This window comes from Daucus carota, chromosome 5 (assembly GCF_001625215.2).
Source record: "Daucus carota subsp. sativus chromosome 5, DH1 v3.0, whole genome shotgun sequence".
Classification (NCBI taxonomy): domain Eukaryota; kingdom Viridiplantae; phylum Streptophyta; class Magnoliopsida; order Apiales; family Apiaceae; genus Daucus; species Daucus carota.
The window spans coordinates 45418141-45436967 of record NC_030385.2 but is presented as its reverse complement, the minus strand read 5'-3'; the positions used below and the strand labels follow the sequence as shown (position 1 = coordinate 45436967).

The 18827-nt window shown below is 32.2% G+C and overlaps 2 protein-coding genes across 3 annotated transcripts; one reads left to right on the top strand and one right to left on the bottom strand.

The window, feature by feature from the left end:
* Positions 1 to 2360: 2360 nt before the first annotated feature.
* LOC108222956 (beta-glucuronosyltransferase GlcAT14B) lies at positions 2361 to 6001 on the top strand. 2 transcript variants are annotated; one of them, XM_017396953.2, is made up of 5 exons: positions 2361 to 2542; positions 3138 to 3862; positions 3962 to 4037; positions 4137 to 4252; positions 5164 to 6001. In XM_017396953.2, the coding sequence occupies exons 2-5, from the start codon at positions 3253 to 3255 to the stop codon at positions 5661 to 5663; spliced, it is 1302 nt and encodes a 433-aa protein (XP_017252442.1). In that variant the 5' UTR covers positions 2361 to 2542; positions 3138 to 3252; the 3' UTR covers positions 5664 to 6001. The 2 variants fall into 2 exon arrangements, with proteins under 2 accessions (XP_017252442.1, XP_017252441.1); XM_017396952.2 differs by having other exon boundaries at positions 3130 to 3862.
* A 528-nt stretch (positions 6002 to 6529) lies between these two features.
* On the bottom strand, positions 6530 to 11131 carry LOC108222109 (probable serine/threonine-protein kinase At1g09600). The gene is made up of 8 exons (XM_064093323.1): positions 10941 to 11131; positions 10410 to 10680; positions 9795 to 10079; positions 9292 to 9609; positions 8321 to 8548; positions 7723 to 7823; positions 7074 to 7566; positions 6530 to 6968 (listed from the first exon to the last, which is right to left on the bottom strand). Exons 2-7 carry the CDS (start codon positions 10674 to 10676, stop codon positions 7347 to 7349), a joined length of 1419 nt encoding a protein of 472 aa, XP_063949393.1. The 5' UTR covers positions 10677 to 10680; positions 10941 to 11131; the 3' UTR covers positions 6530 to 6968; positions 7074 to 7346.
* Positions 11132 to 18827: the final 7696 nt, after the last annotated feature.

The following is an 18827-nucleotide window of genomic DNA, read 5'->3' as shown; positions in this document are numbered from 1 at the left end:
CCACCCTAATAACATATTTATTATATACATTTTATTGATTTGGTTTTCAATTTTTTATTATAATAAGAATATATTAAAAACATTATTATTTACTTTAATTTATATGATTAATACATCAAATAATTTATGATTATATGTAGATATTAAATAGCTATGTTATTAATATTGGAGGTTGAATTATTTATAATGTATACACGACTATTAAAAAAGATCATATATCAGTTTTTGGAAATCGTTGTGTAATATAGTCTGTATAAATTAAATTAAAAAAATAATTTTAGGGATATTGATTTTTCATACAATATTTTTAGTTTAAGTTATATATACATGTATATATTTTATATGTTTTGTTAGAATTTTTATAAAACTTAAATTCACCTTTTTAAATGCATTTTTCCAAATTTCCATACCAGATCTTAAGTTTTATAAAGAGGGAAGAAGAGTAAATAGTTAAAATATATTTCTGTCAAAAAAAAAAAAGAAGTTAAAATATAGTATATAAAAAGAGCATAGGAATTAAGATAATGGTGAAAATGGAATGTGATAGATATGAACGTAAGTGGAGAATGGTATTTGCTATATTTTGTGACGTGTTGTAGACGAAATAATGGACTTTTAGTTACGCATGTGGCGTCACTCAACTTGCACGTTCCTCAACACCTCTTCTTTCTTTTGTAACGAGATAACCCTTCTTTATGTGAAACGAATCCGGCCCATTTGTTTTTACTTGGGCCCAACAATCTATTTAATTTGCTTATATCTTGCCTAACCTAAAAGGCCCAACTAAATTCTGTAGTCCGAAACCATCTTTGAGTGGGACTGCTTTAAATTCAAACAAACGGTAACGTGGGCCAGACTCATAAATAGGTTTTATTAATCCGTGTTTTGTCTGGCTGGTTGACCTTTGTTTTTATAAGTTTTTTTCCTGATATTTATGATTTTCAAATAAATTTTATTCAATAAAATTTTGTATATTTATTTTTATATACAAAAGAACATCGAAAGTATGATTTGATTATTAAACAAAACCTCTAAATCATAAGTAGAAAAGTTGCATGACTTGTTAAGGAAAAGTAATTTAACACTGATCAAAATCGATATGTTTTAAATAAAAATTGAATATGTTTAGTTTTTTCTAAAATTGTTACTGTATTAGTTATGGGTTCAAAATTTGATCAAAACAACCTAAACCCTCTCTTCTAAAATTCGGTAATTAATCACGATTAGTCACCGATTAATTCTTGTTTCGTAATTTGCCGAACTGATTAGATCTCCGATTAATCACGGATTAATCTGATTAATCCCGATCAATTCAATTAATCACCGATTAATCCCTCTTCTGTGACTTCACCGATTGAGTCTGATTCTCATTTTTTTACAACACCGCCTAAATCCAATAAATTGCTGGTGGGACTAGTATATTTATTTTTTGACAGAAAAATTGATGAGAATAGTAGAACATAGAAGAAAGTTAAGGTGAAAGGGACAGCGGAGACTCTAGGCGTTGCATGATACAGTAGTATGCAAAAGACTCAGGATTACAATTGGTCAACTGCTTTACACCTTCATCCCAAACCAAATCATTCCAAGTTAACTTGAGCAAAATTTTAAGTTAAATTTTGGTGCTCTGTTGTGCTCTTTTCATCCACACGATCATGCATGTCATCACTATCATTATTATCATTATTAAAGACAGTCATTGCCGTTCTATAATGGTACGATGAGTCGCATGTTTCACATTTTTATTGATTTATTATATTGTTTTATCATAATTTATTTATCATATTTTAATTTTTCAAATTAAATTACCTTCAACTAAAGTCAAGAATTATTATTCTTACAAAATATATACTCCTTAAGTGGATTAAATTGACTAAAATTTATAAGCTACTCTTATATAATTTAACAGTTTGAAACATACACGTTTAAATAAATAATATATATTTTTAATAAATGATTACTGTATTTATAATCTTAATACATAATTAATATCAATTTTAATATTTTTTTAATGGAATGTCAATTTTAATTAAAATTAAGTCAATTTCATCAAAAAAGTAAAGGTGATTTAAAATCGAAAGGATAACTTTTATTGCTACTTATTCGTATAAGTAATTATATGTATCATTGTTTAAGCTTTTTATTTAGATGACAGTTCAAACTTAGACACAGAATAAACGCCAATATCACAAATATGGCCCATTTAATATTTGTTTTTATAATTTATTCTCGATAAACAAAATTTTAGCTAAAATAATCTGAAACATATTAAATATCTGAAATTAAGATAAGATCATGACAATAAATATTTAAAGCCTAAAGAAGAAAAAAGAGATTAATAATTATACATTAACATGACACAATCTCTTTTCACTTGACAATCTCTCTCTCTCTCTCTCTCTCTCATCTCTCCCAGGACCCAGAGTGTAAACACAGCTGCATCTTCTTCACTGATTTGCACTCCGTCAATATTGACCCTTCCAGAATTATACACACAAACCCCATTTTCTTGTATGTGTACACACATATTCTGCACGTACAGGTACAATTTGAGCCTCATGATCTCATTATTTAGCTGTTGTAATCAATCAATTCTATCAAACCCTCAATTATTTATCGAGTATCTATCGTTCTTTCAATGATCTAATGCCTTATTACACACATACACACACATATGTATGCATAATGTTGTCTGTGATAGTGTCGGTTATGTTGGGTTTTTAATTAATTAGATTTAATGGTAATTTGATTTTGTTAGCTCATCTGATTAAATTTAGTGTTTTTCTATCAGGGTTTTTGATAAAGTTTTGAGCTTTATTGTGAATGTGTTGCTTTTGGATTTGGTAGTGTTTTTGTTTATGGCTGTGTCGTTTTCTTGAAATGTGTTTTTTGATCCACTTGGAAATATTATATGGAGCTCATTGTCAATGTAGTATTATATTGGGTAATTTATGTTATCTACTTTGTCTGACCTCGTATTCATTCTCGAGTTCTCGAACATGTGTTTAGTTTAATTTTCTTGGTTTGTGTGTGTGTTCGAACAAGATTGGTTTGTGAGCTGAAATGAATTTCCTTTTTTATTTGAGGGATTGTTGTAGTAGCAAGAAAGATTAATTTTGTTGTTTTCAGTTGTTTAGGAGACGTATTGGAATGTGTACAAAATATTGGATTTATCGGATGAAGGGTTTGATATGAACATTTAGTTGTTGCCAATACCTCTTTTAGCTAATACAAGTTGGTGTAGAATTGGATATGAAAAATCTTGGGTGGAACCCAGGAAAAGTTTTTGAAAGTGGATTGTTTAACATGGAGAAGAAATGGGTGTTTCCGCTTGTTATAACTTCAATCGTGTGTGGCTTCTTCCTTGTAACCTCCTTCAACATGGGTCAAGTTTCTTCTTTACACAGAGTCAATGCATTCTTATCAATTTTTCCCTCGCGAGTTATTGCGAATCAAACAAAGGCGTCTTTTGCTGAAGAAAAAAATGCACCACCACCTGTTCCTCCTAGTCCTCCTATTCCTCGTTTTGCCTATTTGATTTCTGGTTCCAAGGGTGATCTAGAAAAGCTTTGGAGGACTCTTCATGCTCTGTACCATCCTTTGAACCACTATGTGCTACATATGGATCTAGAATCTCCGCCGGAGGAGAGACTTGAGCTGGCTACCCGAGTGGAAAAGGAACCGATTTTTGCCAAGGTTGGGAATGTGATGATGATTACTAAAGCTAATATGGTTACCTATAGAGGACCCACCATGGTGGCTAATACTCTTCATGCATGTGCCATCCTTCTTAAGAGAACTAAGAACTGGGATTGGTTTATAAACCTCAGTGCTTCAGATTATCCTCTGGTGACTCAAGATGGTTTGTATTTTGTCCCCTGCATTTTTCATATGGGAAGAGTTTAACGTATGACCTATGAGTATATGCTATAAAATTGTGAAATTGTGTGACTTTGTACAGATCTTCTCTCCACATTTCTTGATTTGGAGCGGGATCTAAATTTTATTGAAACCACAAGCAACTTGGGATGGAAGGAGTAAGATTATCATTAGTCCTATTTTTGCCCTATTGTCTAAATTGGTTGTAGTCATTAAAAAAACTATTGACAACCATGTCCTGTCATCTCCCTATGCAGGGGTAAAAGGGCAATGCCATTGATGATAGACCCGGGGCTTTACCAAAACACAAAGTCAGACATCTTCTGGGTTACCCAGCATAGAGCTTTGCCTACAGCCTTCAAGTTGTTTACAGGTTAGTTTGTCTGTTATTTAGCTGTACTTATAATTTCATGAATCATAATTAATAACAATTGTTGATAATATATTCTATACAAAAGTCTAAAAACCATTATGAATCGGCTTGAACAAATGCGATGTAAATATCTCTAACCTGTTGGCTATATCTAAAGTTCCAATGAGTAAAATTCCCATCATAATCTTCCTTAGTTAAGAACCCCATTTTTTCATCTTGTTAGGATCTTTTGTTTAATACTTAAAAAGTTCATCTAGTTCGCGCCTTAAGGTTGCTTTACTTGTATACCCTAATAACTGAAAGTCATCATCCTAAACACAAATGAACTGATAGAATGATAATCACAAGATCTTACTTTGATTTGGATCTTCATCTACTTCTCCAGAATATTTTTTTTTAAATATAGCTAAATTATTTTGGAGTCAGTATATCCGAGCTCGTTTGAGGCTAGAAATAGTTTCACGTGGACATGTACTTCAAAGTTTTACCTTCTAAAGGAACCACCCTCTTTGATGCGACTATCTGTTATTGCTCCCTGCAATGCAATTGAATTGCTTTTACCTTATTTAGTAAGTGGTATGCTGAAATCTGGTGTTTTCTCGTGCAACAAGAATTCAAGCAGATCATGAATGCTGACACTTGTCTATTAGACTAAGACAATACCAGTACCTATTTTGGATGATGGTGCAAAGAACTGCATAACCCTGTTTTACATTTAAGCAAAGTAACTGCATATGCCTAATCATAGTACAAATATAGTTGACATATTCATATTAAGAGGAAACAAAATGTAATCACGGTTTTATTAATGCCCATGGAACTGAATTCGCATCTCTGTAGACTTTTTTGAATTTCTTTACATTTCATATTCTGGATATGCCTGTACCATAACATTATTACAATATTTGCAGGTTCTGCTTGGATGATCCTCTCACACTCCTTTGTAGAGTACCTTGTATGGGGTTGGGATAATCTTCCAAGAACACTGCTCATGTACTACACGAATTTTGTCTCATCTCCCGAAAGTTACTTTCATACTGTAATATGCAATGTGCCCGAGTATGCTCCAACTGTAATCAACCATGACATGCACTACATTGCTTGGGACACACCGCCTAAGCAACATCCTCATATTCTGACCCTTGACGATTTGAGCAACATGATTGGAAGTGGTGCTGCATTTGCACGGAAATTTCAGCAGGATGACCCTGTATTAGATAAAATCGACGAGGAACTGCTGGGTCGAACAAACGGGAGCTTCACGCCTGGTGGTTGGTGTTCAGGTAATCCTCGTTGCTCCAAAGTTGGGAAAGCAAAAAAGCTCAAACCTGGTCCAGGAGCTCAAAGGCTTCGGGGACTTGTAGATAGATTGATTTTGTCGGCCAAGTCAGAGGAAAACAAATGTCATTAGATTCTTATAGTTTATATTCAAAACCAAATTTGATGATCTTGCTTGTGGAGAGAAGTATAATGTATGAAATTGATTCATTACATTCCACAAGACCAACAATAAATGTTGGGGTATTCATATAAAGGCGCAGCACGAATAATTTCTTAGCCATTTGTGGAACCATGGGCAGGAAATTCACTCGGAAAGCAGTTTTCTTGACAAGTTCATGGTTATCTGCTGCACTTTGTGGAACTTCACATGTATTATTTTTTGTAATTTATTAGCAATACGAATATATTTATAAGTTTCATTCTGAAAAATTCATTGAAGATTATGAAGTAGTCCACAGTGATTCTATAGTTGAAGTATTCCACAATGATTCTATAGTGGAATTGGAAAAAAAATGCGAATACGATCATAAATCTCATGTCAGATATTAGATATCTGAGAGTCTATATTTATGTCTGTCTACAGAAAAAGCTTTGAACAAAAAACCTTGGCTTGAATTGTGTATTGTTCTTAAGGATGACAACGGGTCGGGTCGGGTTTATTAAGATCCAGACCTGATCTATTATATTTCGGTTCGGTTCGGGTTCGGGTCCGGATCCGGAAAATGAAGATCCGGATCCGATCCGTCGGGTTTTTTCGAGTTTCGGTTGTAAAGATTGACAACAGACATGTACAGAGAGTACAGTGAGGCTTATAACAATGATATCTCAATTACTACCAACTCACGACTTCATGAAATTTCTAAAGAATAAACTCTTTACAGAGAGAACCAGAACAGCTCGTATGATCAAGCAGATTTGCACCTGATACCACCGTTGTGATCCCTTGTTGAATTCCGAAACACAGCTACCAATGAAGCATTTGTTGGTAGCGGCAGGGGCGGATTTAGGAGGAATGTCTCGGAGGAACCAAACAAATTTTTTGAAAACACTTGTATATTTTCAAATTTTTTGAGGGCATTTCTATAATTTTGTATATCTAGAATGGCGAAAAAATTAAAAAAATAGGAGACATGTGTCCCTGTGTCTCTTACTAGATTCGTTCCTGGGTTGCGGATACACCTGGACTTTCGTTTGGTTCACTTCGTTTATCAGGATCTGATCAGGTCCTGCGTACAGGAGCTCGAGGAGGCCTTGGTATCCTTGGATCAGGTCTGCCTGCTGGAGCTGGCAGACGTCTCGATGGCATCTCCTCAGCATTGCTTGCTAGAGTTGGATGAGGTCTTGGTATCTCATCAGGCCTGCGTACCGGAGGAGGAAGAGGTCTTGAGTAGTAAATCCTGCTGCTGCTGCTGCTTGCACCGTACTCGTATCCAGGCTGGGGAAAACACAAGTGTGTTTGGAAATACAAGAGAAAAATAAATGATAAACCTTATAAAAATTGACGATTAATACATATATTAATGATGAACTAAAAACTTACGCGAACTGGATCTCTGTAGCTGTTCCTCACTTCCTCATTTGCATAGAATGCAGTACTTTGCTGATGCCTGCTGTCATTCTGTCTTGGCACGCGATCGTAAGCTGGATGCTGTCTTGCATTTGAAACTATTTGTGCAGATGCATAATTGTTATTCTGAGCCCACGCTCCAGAATGTGACGTGCCACTGATTTCTTCAGGTCGAGGTAACTCTATTGGAGATGGGGAACCAGCTTCAGGATTGTCCTGAGTCCTTCTCCTCTGCATAGAATTTTTTTACCCACTCAATAAATATGGATGCAAAAAGATTATTAAGTGTAGAGACTGGATCAATATAGAAACCAGGCGCAAAAAATTTATCAATAATATTACGAAACTTGCCAGCATTGATCGGTATAATGCTGCATTAATATTAAGTGCTGAAACAAATTGATTGTCCATTGTTCCCTTTCCTTTGAAATCATACGTGTCGCCCTCGGATCCTCCAGCCGCTTGCCTACAAGTTCCAACGAAAGTACATTAGACATAACAGCTCTCACCTAATGACATGACAAAAACTTACTGGCTACAAGCCTACAACAGCTGTGGTAACATTTGAATATGTTGTTTCACATATTCACATATAAAGACAAGTTGTTTCACATCATTGAACCTTCTCGCTTCCTCATATCGAGCTATGGCATGTTGCTCTTTGCTTGGAGGATACTTTGGCAATTCTTCAGGTTTGCAAGGGAGCGGTTCTGACCAAAAGAACTGCAATAAAAACCAAGATGTACGTTCATAGGTAGCTCAACAAGAAAAAACCAAGAGTTCTGGTGAATATATAACAAAGGAAAGTAAATAGCAGGCAGAACCCTGTTAAGTTTTGTAAATTCAGAACCCTGTTGAATAGCCTGTGATATCCCTCCACTGCAATAATATACCATAATCACATTCCTAGCAATGCTTGATTACTAATTACACATTCAATCCACATTCCCGTCGGTGGAGACCAGAACCAAATGTGCACAATAAAAAAGTTGTAGCAGATACACGACTAATCTAAGGATGACCAAGACCATATGAAGTAGCAAGGAGTCACTATTTTTGAAGTACACAGTTAGTCGACTGCAAGCGAAAATACTTTTAGGAAATGACAGCAAGATGTTTGTAGATATCTGAAGGTGTCCTTAAATGAAGAATATGAACAACAAGAGTTTTCAGGATTGAATTATAATTAGAAAAAGGATCTGGTTTGCAGAAGTACTTACATCACTGTTTAAAGCATGCCTTGCAGACCGTCGAGCTGAAGGTTCTAGAGAAAGCAGGGTCTCAATTAGTGCTAATGCTGGTGCAGATAAGCCGCTGAAATATTCTGCAACACGTCTCCTAAGACGTGTTTGAGGATTGTAGATGTCTGCAGGAGGCAGATTCAGTAAGCTCCAGTAGTCCTCTGAAGGTGAGCCACAAAGCGTGAATATTCTATGCAATTGATCCACCTAATAGACAGAAAGATAGAAACTTCATCATTCAGTTGTACTAGTAAGAAGTCGATGCAGTGATAGCAACAATGAACTAATGACATGCATGCAGACGTGTATTATTGGGTGCATCACTGCCCAGCTATGTCAGGAAAATGCAGAAACAAATTTTGGCCTGCGCGCAATGCGTTTATTGCTTCATCCTAGCCTGTTAAGAAATAATTTGATGGCTTGTTTAATATACCGCGCAATGCGCAGACTGACTCCCACAGGCAGACTTCCTAAAGAAAAAGTTCGCGTTCAAGAACTATTGTCAGAGTGGATATTCCACAAGAGGACTGCTACCTTAGAAGTTACAGTGTCACTCATTGCCTTATCCCACTATGTGAAAATTAAAACTTAACTCACACCATTGTAGTGGTGAATGGTTAGGCTACATTCAAGAATGATGGCCCATGAGGTTTACACTTTAGACTGACAGCAGCTTCACATAGAAATGTAAGGAGTGTCTAATATGGCAAATTAAAATCAATTTTTTTTATTATTTTCCTTTTCCATCATCATCTCAACTCATAGGTGTAAATAAAGGCATGAAAATTACTATAAACAGTTGAAATTGCAGATGCTAAGGTGCTCCTATTGGAGACCAAGTGTTTTTAAGTAATCAGCAATAACCATAAGAGCAAAGTTATTTCAGCTATCTATTTTAGTAGCGAGTACATGTATGTTTGTCAGTAACAACACAGTTACAAACCATGTACCTCCGTTTCTCCAGGAAAAATAGGTTGTCCTGCATATAACTCAGCAAGAATACAACCAGCACTCCACATATCTACAGCAGTGCCATAAGAAGTGGCACCAAGCAAGAGCTCAGGTGGGCGGTACCAAAGGGTAACTACACGATTTGTCAGTGGGCGATATTGCTCTGGATCATAATAGTTTGCTAAACCGAAGTCTGCTATCTTTAATTGTCCATTGTGGTCTAACAAAAGGTTGGAACCTTTAATATCCCGATGCAATATGCCCTGACTATGACAATGGTGAAGGCCGCATAACAGTTGCTTCATGAAACATTTGATCTGCAAAAACTTTAATTTTGTTATACATACAAAGATGAAATTTGTACAATATAAGAAATGAACAGACGAGTATAATGCATGGATAAGAATGTAGATACTGTATTACTGAACAGACAAGTATAATGCATGGATAGTTAATCACACAAACTCTGCCATAGCCTATTGCACAAACTTTGAAACAGTACCTGAGGCTCTGTGAACTTTAGACCAGGCCGGGAAGCAAGTCCTGCAAGATCATGTTCCATATACTCGAGAACGAGGAAGAAATTGCGGGACCTCTCTGACGCAATTAAACCTTCCAATTTAATTATGTTTGGATGATTTAGCCTGCGTAAGATGTTGATCTCCCTTGCCATGAAGCGAATACTTCCAGCCTCTAGATTGTTTAATTTTATTTTCTTCAATGCAACAATTCTCCTTTTCTCTATATCAAGAGCCCGGTAGACTGTGCTGTATGCCCCTTCACCAATCTGCCAAGGAAAATAAAGTTGCTCAGACAAGATGTTTAATCAGTTACTCAAAAAAAATCAAAATATATCATCTGAATACAAATTTGTGCACAACATAAATATTCATAATGACAGCCAAGCATCACTAATCATAAGGGGACTAGTATAGTTTTTTTATCTAATTTTTCTTGAATAGCTCTCACAACAATTCATCTCATGCACACATGCCTCGACTAAGATTATAACCCGACAGAGTATCCATTAGACTACAATGCTAAAAATTACGTAATAATAAACTTGTCATTACTCTAAAATGCAATAATGATAAAGAAGCAAGGAAAAGGTGTATACTTTCTCAATGATGTGAAAAGAATGCTCTTTTCTTGGCACCCATCCCCTGAAAGCTTCACCAACATCCTGAACCATCCATGAAGGCCACCCCGCCGCAACCAGCTCAGCCTCACTGCCTCTAAGAACTCTTCCAGAGCCCGGATGGAGCCCGCGGAAAGCGCGCTGAGACTCTCCCCTTCCATCATTACTAGCATGCACAGGAACAGAAGTGCTTCCCTGCCTCTCACTGTCCACCTCTCTAGCAAAAGATCTGCAGCAGTTGCCCATATCTCTGCACAAATCAAGAAAAGTATCTTAAAAGTTAAATCACAATTAATTAAATGCCACCTTATGTAGAGTACGGTTGGATATCTCAAGAGGGCTATTCTCTTTCGTCACAGATTCTCGGTTCGATCCGGCTCATCCCGAGAATTTAGGAAAACAAATACTCACTTACATATAAGGTTATAAGTCATATTTGTAAAAAAAAATAAAAAAATGCCACCTTATGTAAAATACTAAAAGAACCACACACACAAACACACAGTGCACCTGGAAAAGACTGTGTACTTGATGGCTTTGGAAGATAATTTGTGAGTTATAAAGCAAGAACTCAGAGTTCTTCAACTTGGGTCTGGAGAGAAAGCAAGGATAGAGAAGAAGTGATAAAATTTAGTGATGATTTCTATCCCAAAGATGGTCTGTATTTATAGCAAAATTTGGTCTATGTAGAACTCGGAGTATTTGGCTGTTGCAGGTGCTTTCAACAGAGAGAGTCACTGCTTATATAATATTGCTTTTCGGGGATATCCTTTGTAGACTCTCATTTCACGTTCGTGCGGGTTACTTTTTCCGATATCTGCATTATTTAATATCTTGGCAGATGACAGTAATATCTTTTTTCTTACCATATTTGGCAAAAATGGTATTATGGATGAGGAGTTTATCATGCGAATTTGCCTAATTAGGTTCGGAATGGGATATTCTTAATGGCACTCTTAAATTATTTGGATATATGTTTGGTTTTTTTATAATTTATTTTCAGCTAATCTTGATTGAGAAAATAAATCATCTTTTACTTAATAATTATGTAGATATCTTGAATTCGACTAATAAAATCGAATCCACAGGGAAAAAGTTTAGATTCGATATATTTATACGATTTCATCATATGATTTGATTTTGATCAAGATTTGATGTTCAAGAAAAATCAAATGATATCTCAAAAAAATTCAGCGTAATATCTTTACTTTTCAGTAAAAAGATATTGTAAAAGAATATCTGATAATATCTCTCATTAAACACTCCTGTAAAAATATAAATTTACATCTAAACAAAATATTGGTACAATGTTCCTCTAAGAACGCGTTTTAGATGCAATAGAGAAAATATTATTGTTTTAACACAAAATGATATAATATTAAAAATATAATTTCTCTCTAAATAATGAATCAGGATCAAATAATTTTTTTTTTAAGTTACACACTTACAAACTTTTTTTTATTCCTCCATCGTGTTAATCCTTAGTTATATAAAGTATCCATGTTGAAAATTCTTCAAAAAACATCACAATTTTTAAAAATAACGCATAAATAAATCGCGTTTTCAACACATTTATAACTGGGGTTCAACATCGGGTTTTGAACACTAATTATCATTGTGTTGAATATATCTAAAAAGATGTTTAAACTATCCACCTAGAGTTTGGGTAGGGTCTAGAAACATAGATATTAGTTATATAACATGTTTACCTTAGTTTTTACATTTAAAAATTGGTCTATGTACTTCTCCGCCACTATTTTAATCGATGTTCAACAAAATATGTTAAAAGAATGTTGAACTCAAGTTATATATGTGTTGAACAAAAAAAGTTTGTAAGTTTGTACCAGAACCCTCCCCTATATATGTATATGACCAAATAACCTTGCACTTGTATTTGCAATATCGATAACAGTTTTGATCGATTAGTGATTCGGTTTGCGAACATATTTAATTTGAAACATTTTTTGTCGGATAATTTTTATTATTAAAACAGATTTTGACATATTCATTGAAATATACGATCATCTATTAAAAAAAATTATTTACATGAAGTTATTTAACATGTTTAATAAAAATTTTGGATGGTCAGTATTTGAGTTGGTTACGATTTCTTTATTTATCATATACTAATTGAGCCGCGCGTTGCGGCGGCCTATAAAAATTATATTAATAATTTAATATTGATATTTATAGAATAAAATTTTTTTCTAGCTGTCTATAAAATTTATATTAATGTTTCAAAATTAATATTTGTAGGATAAAATAAATTTTATATTATAAAAATCTTGATGTAATACCAATACCAATATATAATTGCAAAATTGGAATATAATTCATGGTGAAAAAATGAAAATAAATTTATACACGTATTAACAATTTAAAGCACGACGAATCTTAATTTTATTTGTGTTTTTTTTAAACTAATCATGTTCTTACATTGTCACCTTCCTCCAATTTTTTTTGGACTGATTGTGCACAAAAACATCTAATTTAAATCCGTGAAATAGCGGTCTATAACTACCATCGCGTAAGGCCCTTTATTTTTTTAATACTGTATAAACAGTATTCACTTAAAAGTTGTTTAAACAGAGCAAACAGATTATGGATAAATAATTTTTTCCTATATACAAAGTAAATCATATAAAAATTAACAACAAACATGTCCGATAAACAAAACAAATATTATAAAAGAATAATCAACAGACATACATCACTAATAGTTAATTTATTGATATCATCCATCAATATCATGTCAAGACTATATTCTTTTCCCGTGTTTGGATTTGGCGATTCCCACATAGAGGTCTGCCGGTCTATAACTACCTACCACCGAGTTAGAAATCGAGCAAAAGAACTATCAACAGAGAGAGGTAGGGTTGTGGTATTGAAAGACGGGTGGTTGTGTTTAGATGATCCAAAATCCTACAATCTATAGAAGTATTTATAGGTGGAGAGAGACTTGTGCGTTACTCTTTTCCATAATTAAATAATCTGAAACAAAATCAAATTAAAACTTTCAAGCTACTATATTCCATAAATAATATGAAACACAATCAGATTCTGAAACTTGTTTCTAATATACCTGATACTAAAAAAAGGTAGTTCTAATTTTTGATATTTTTCATCCAAAAATTCTAGAAAATTAGAAAAATAGAACAGAGCGATGTGAGAGGCGCCACCTACACGCCTCCTCGCTTCTCCTTTATATAAGTATATTGATTAAAATGAATTACCGGTTAAAATTAAATTACACTTAAATATTTTCACATAAGTTTAAATTTCTTGGAAATTTACTTTTCTGATAAATTGTAAATATGTTCGTGCATGTCACGCGAGGGACGAGGCGGTAAGATAAACTTGCTGTCAGATTTGGGGTACACCTGTAAAGGTGGTCTTGCATCACCAATCCGTTACAGCCTACATTCTTTTTAATTTGGACTCTCCTTTCTAATTTTGTAGTTCATCGATATCACTTAGATAGCTTTTGGATATCGATCAATATGATATCCAACGACTTTAAAATTTTCATTTAAAATAATATCTTTGGATAAATATGATACAGGATTGATATGCTGATGTGGTATAAGATTAAAAAAAATTATTATTATTTTCAATTTTTTGAGAGCAACCTAATAGCAAATATGAAGATTATATAATATTGACGAATTTTTTATTTTTTTGACAAAATAAGTAGATATGAAAATGTTATATTTGCAACCTAATAGCATTAATAATAATAATAATTATAATAATAATAATAAGTACTATATTTTTCAAAAATTTATGTATCAAAAACTACAGCTGAATTGATTTTTCTATATTCAAATTCGTGAGGATATAGAGGTCATGATAATATTATCTACATGTTCAAAATTACATTTGACATGAATGCTGAAATTTTTAGATTTTAAATATATTATTCCACATTAAAAGTATCTGTAAATTATTGTTAAAAATTATTAAATTATTTCACTTAACATAATATAATTTTGATGAAAACTTGTTCTTGATATATTGAATTACGATATCCTAAATCGTCATTAGAAAAAGATGTGTGGCGTGCATTGTTTTACATTTATTTATTCTTTTTTGAGCGTAGATTTGGCGTACAGTTAAGTGACACATGATGGGGCAATTCATCAACACAGTCTTTTTTAGCATATGTTGCACACATTTTGCATAAATAGAAATTTTAACAACTAAAAAGACCAATACCTTGTTTTATTATAAAAGTATAATTTCAACTAATAAACTTATAACTGTGCCCAAAACAATTCACACCTTTAATGTGGTTTAACCTTTTAATTTTCATATCAACGGTAAAGTACTTTAATGTCTTAGATTTTTATTGTTAATTTAAACTATTAGAAGATTATTACTTTGATACAATCTGTTATAATATCAGCTTGTTGTTAAATTTTAATTTTTATAGTTAGTTTTCTAAGCTTGATGATCAAGACTTTTAATGATTTTTCATGTAATTGTTATAAATTAGATCTCAAACAACAATTTCCTGGAATTTGAAATAGCAAAAACAGAGCAGATATAAGTCACACCCCATGAAGTTCACAAATACATGAAATATTTCGCTCAATTAGTTGTGTATAGTTAGTTTTCTAAGCTTGATAATCAAGACTTTTAATGATTTTTCATGTAATTGTTATAAATTGGATCTCAAACAATGATATCCTGGAATCTGAAATAGTAAAAACAGAGTAGATATAAGTCACATCCCATGAAGTTCACAAAGACATGAAATATTTAGCTCAATTAGTTGTGTATTTATTTTTTTAGCTTTGTGCAAACTTAAAATTTTAAATATTTTGATACTCGTATTTCTTACGGGTGAGCAATGTAGCATATAATGTTCATTTGTTAAAGATTAATTCAAATATTCAATATCCAATATTCTGGATTATGAAAAAAAAAACTATTCTTGTTCTAGTTCTAGTTCCGTTTAATCAGATATTAGTTTTCACCGTATCGCATCAGAATCTACACATCTTTTTTAGCATGCGTTGCACACATTTTGTATAAACAAAAATTTGAATATACAACAAAAGACTCATACCTTATTTTGTTGTAAAAGTATCAATTAAACAGGTAACCTTATAACAATACCAAAAAAACAAAATTGACACCATGATGCGGTTACTCATTTAATTTTCTTACCAACTATACAATACTCAATGTCTTAGATTTTCGATTATTAATTTAAAATATCAGAGGATTAATACTTTGATCGGTAAGTTATAATATTGACTTCTCATGAAATTTCAATTTTTTATCATTACTTTTCTGAATTTGATGATTAAGACTTTTAGTAATTTTTCATGTAATTGTTATAAATCAAATCTCAAACAAATAAATTTTTGGTATTTCAAATAATAAAAGGAGAGTATATATAAGTTATTCTTCTGAAATTCAAAGACATATAATATTCAGCTTCATTAGGTGTGTAGTAATTTTTTATTTTTGTGCGAAGTCACATTATCAAATATTTTGATACTCATATTTATTAGGGGTGAGCAAAGTAGCATATGAGGTCCAGTTGTTAAAGATTAAACCAAATATTTCATATTCAGAAAAAATATTCTGATTATAGTTCAGGTTAACCAGATATTTTTTAATCAGATCACGTCGGATTATCCAGTTCTAAATTGATTAGTATTTTTCAGTTTAATTTGTAAGTCGATAATCAATTAGTTTGACTCATTATATTTAACTTCGTAGATTATGTATTGATTATTGGCACTCTAATATAAAAAAACTTATTTTTTTTCACAACTCTATTCTTTTAGCAAGTCTAGTAAATACATTTTACTATTATCTAGTTGACTTTTCATTAACAATATAAAATTCTTCCAAATTGACCTCTGTTCACAAGTTATGGTATTTTAAATCCATATATCATCAAACATTATATCCTTTAGATATACTTTTTTACACCAAATTTAATATTTTTGTCACTATTCTCATATCTATAAAAAAAATTAGTAACACATCGAATTTTAAATTCATAAGTTTAAAATTAAAAAATAATTTAAATAAGAATATTCTTTCGATTACTTTATTCACATTCTCCAAAATATTGTGATCTCATTACAAATCATCTTTTATAATAAAATAATTAATATGACACAATACTTATTGAAAATCCAGTAATTTTTTCTTTAAAAGATGTAAGTTTCAGTTTAATATGTGCTTACTTAATTACTTGTATTTAACATAATATGATATATATTTCACTATTTCTCTTTAGTAAATTTATTCGTCATAAATTCAGTTTTTTAATAAAATCAAAATGAATTGAATCTGGGTAAACGGGTGCACAAAGTACATGTTTGGTTACAACTACTTCCGGCTTCTTTTTCAAAAAAGTCGTCTTCTATTTTTCTTGACCCGTTTGTATAAAAAGGCAGAAGCATTTATAAGAAGTTATGAATGCTAACCTTTGTTTCAGGACTTCTACTTCTTTCCCGAACAGTTTAGTCACTTATAAGTCTTAATTTACTTCTCACTTCCAGTCCACTTCTTTACTTTAAGCAGGAATCACTTTTTTTAAGTTTACCCGAACGGCCCTACAAATTTTTAATCTGGATTGGATTTGGATTTATCAATAAAATCCCATATATAAATATCCAGTTTGATCATTTTTGTGTTAACCCCTAGTTTTTATGCACATTCCTCAATTTATTGATATAAAGTTTTTCTGAGTGACCTTTATCTAGATTGTGGTAATATTGTTAATAATATTTTTCCGAGTCAGCAGTCTATTTGTTAGAAATTGCATATGAGAAACAAATTGTATAAGCACGTGTGTGATATGATAGTTTGATGAAAAAAATTATTTGTTAAGATATTGTGAGCGCATAATCTAGATTTTTTTTAAAAAAAAGTTGTCACAATATCGTTTAAATTAATCAATGTGCAAATTTTGAATCGTCTCTTACAATAGTTGACATTGGATCCGGCTTAGACCACTTTCGACTAAATTTGATGCACATTTTAGGATATGCTTAAATATTAAAACTACTCCAAATACATTTGATCAAATATGAGTGTTTTAATATCAATCTTGGTACTTGTTTCAACTATTAGTTGAGATCTGAAATCATTCATTTTTTATTCGAATATGAATTATATTTGTTTTTAGAAATCTAGCTCATGGTTTGAGCCCGAACACTCAGATTTTTTTTTCAATTCTAAGTTTATTGACGCAATTAATTAATTAATAAATATTAATTTATCATGCAAAGAATATATGAGTCTTGATTGAAACAATAATTTGACCTCAAATAAATATTATATCGTAGATAATATAAATAACATAGTATTAACGGACCTAGTTAATGTGTTTCACTAAAAACTAAATGCTAGTATTAACTTACCTAGTTAATGCGTTTCACTAAAAGGCTAAGTGTTTGTCTAGTCTAAATGGTATGGATGGTTTGTATGTATTGATGAGGTTATGGGTTCAATTCTTTGGAAAAACATTTTTTTTATATATGAGTGAAAGTTAGGTTCGGAGTTAGGCTTAGGTTCGGAAGTAGGTAATTTATTTGCTCAGGAGGGAGGTTTGACAAGTACCTGTTCTGCTATAATATATATAAGTAGATTACTAATTTTTAAAACAAAGCATGGATGAATATTATAAAAATTAATTAAATTGTAGATTGAAACTTAAATCTTGATTAGCCGGCCCAGTTATTTACATATTTGATAACTTCATCACAGAATATGAAGAAAGATTTCTCTAAAGCCCATTCTTATTAATATAACCATTTTATTATACTTCACGAGTTCGTGGCCCAATCTGAGCAGACATTTTAGTGTCTAGCCCATATGTAACACTTGTTACGATGAGAATTGATTACGGGCTATTATTAGACTGGCCCAAAACTAAAAAGTGGGGATGATGGCCCATATGTGACACTTTAAAGTTAAGTTGAAATTTGACTATGGGCTACTATTAGACTGGCCCAATACCAAAAGTGGGAACAATGGGAGAGAGTTTTATAATATTAAGTTACAACTACGAAAAGTTTGACTACGAAAAATCGAAAATATATAATTAAATTATGATGAGTCAGAAAAAAGGTGAATCATTTAACTGATTTTAAATATTTACTAAACTCATTCACTATAAAATTGATGATAAAATTGGATGCTTTTAATAAATTTATAGTATATTTTTTGGAATTTAAATTTATAATATATTAAAATAATAAAATTAAATTAAGAATAATATATTAAATTGCTCATAAAAAAAGAGAATAATATATTAAAAGAACCCATACTTTTTACGGGAATGGAAGCCATTAATAAATACTCCTTCCCTCCGTCCCTTCCGATTCTCTCTCCGTCTCCACCGATTCTTATCGTTTGGACGAGACT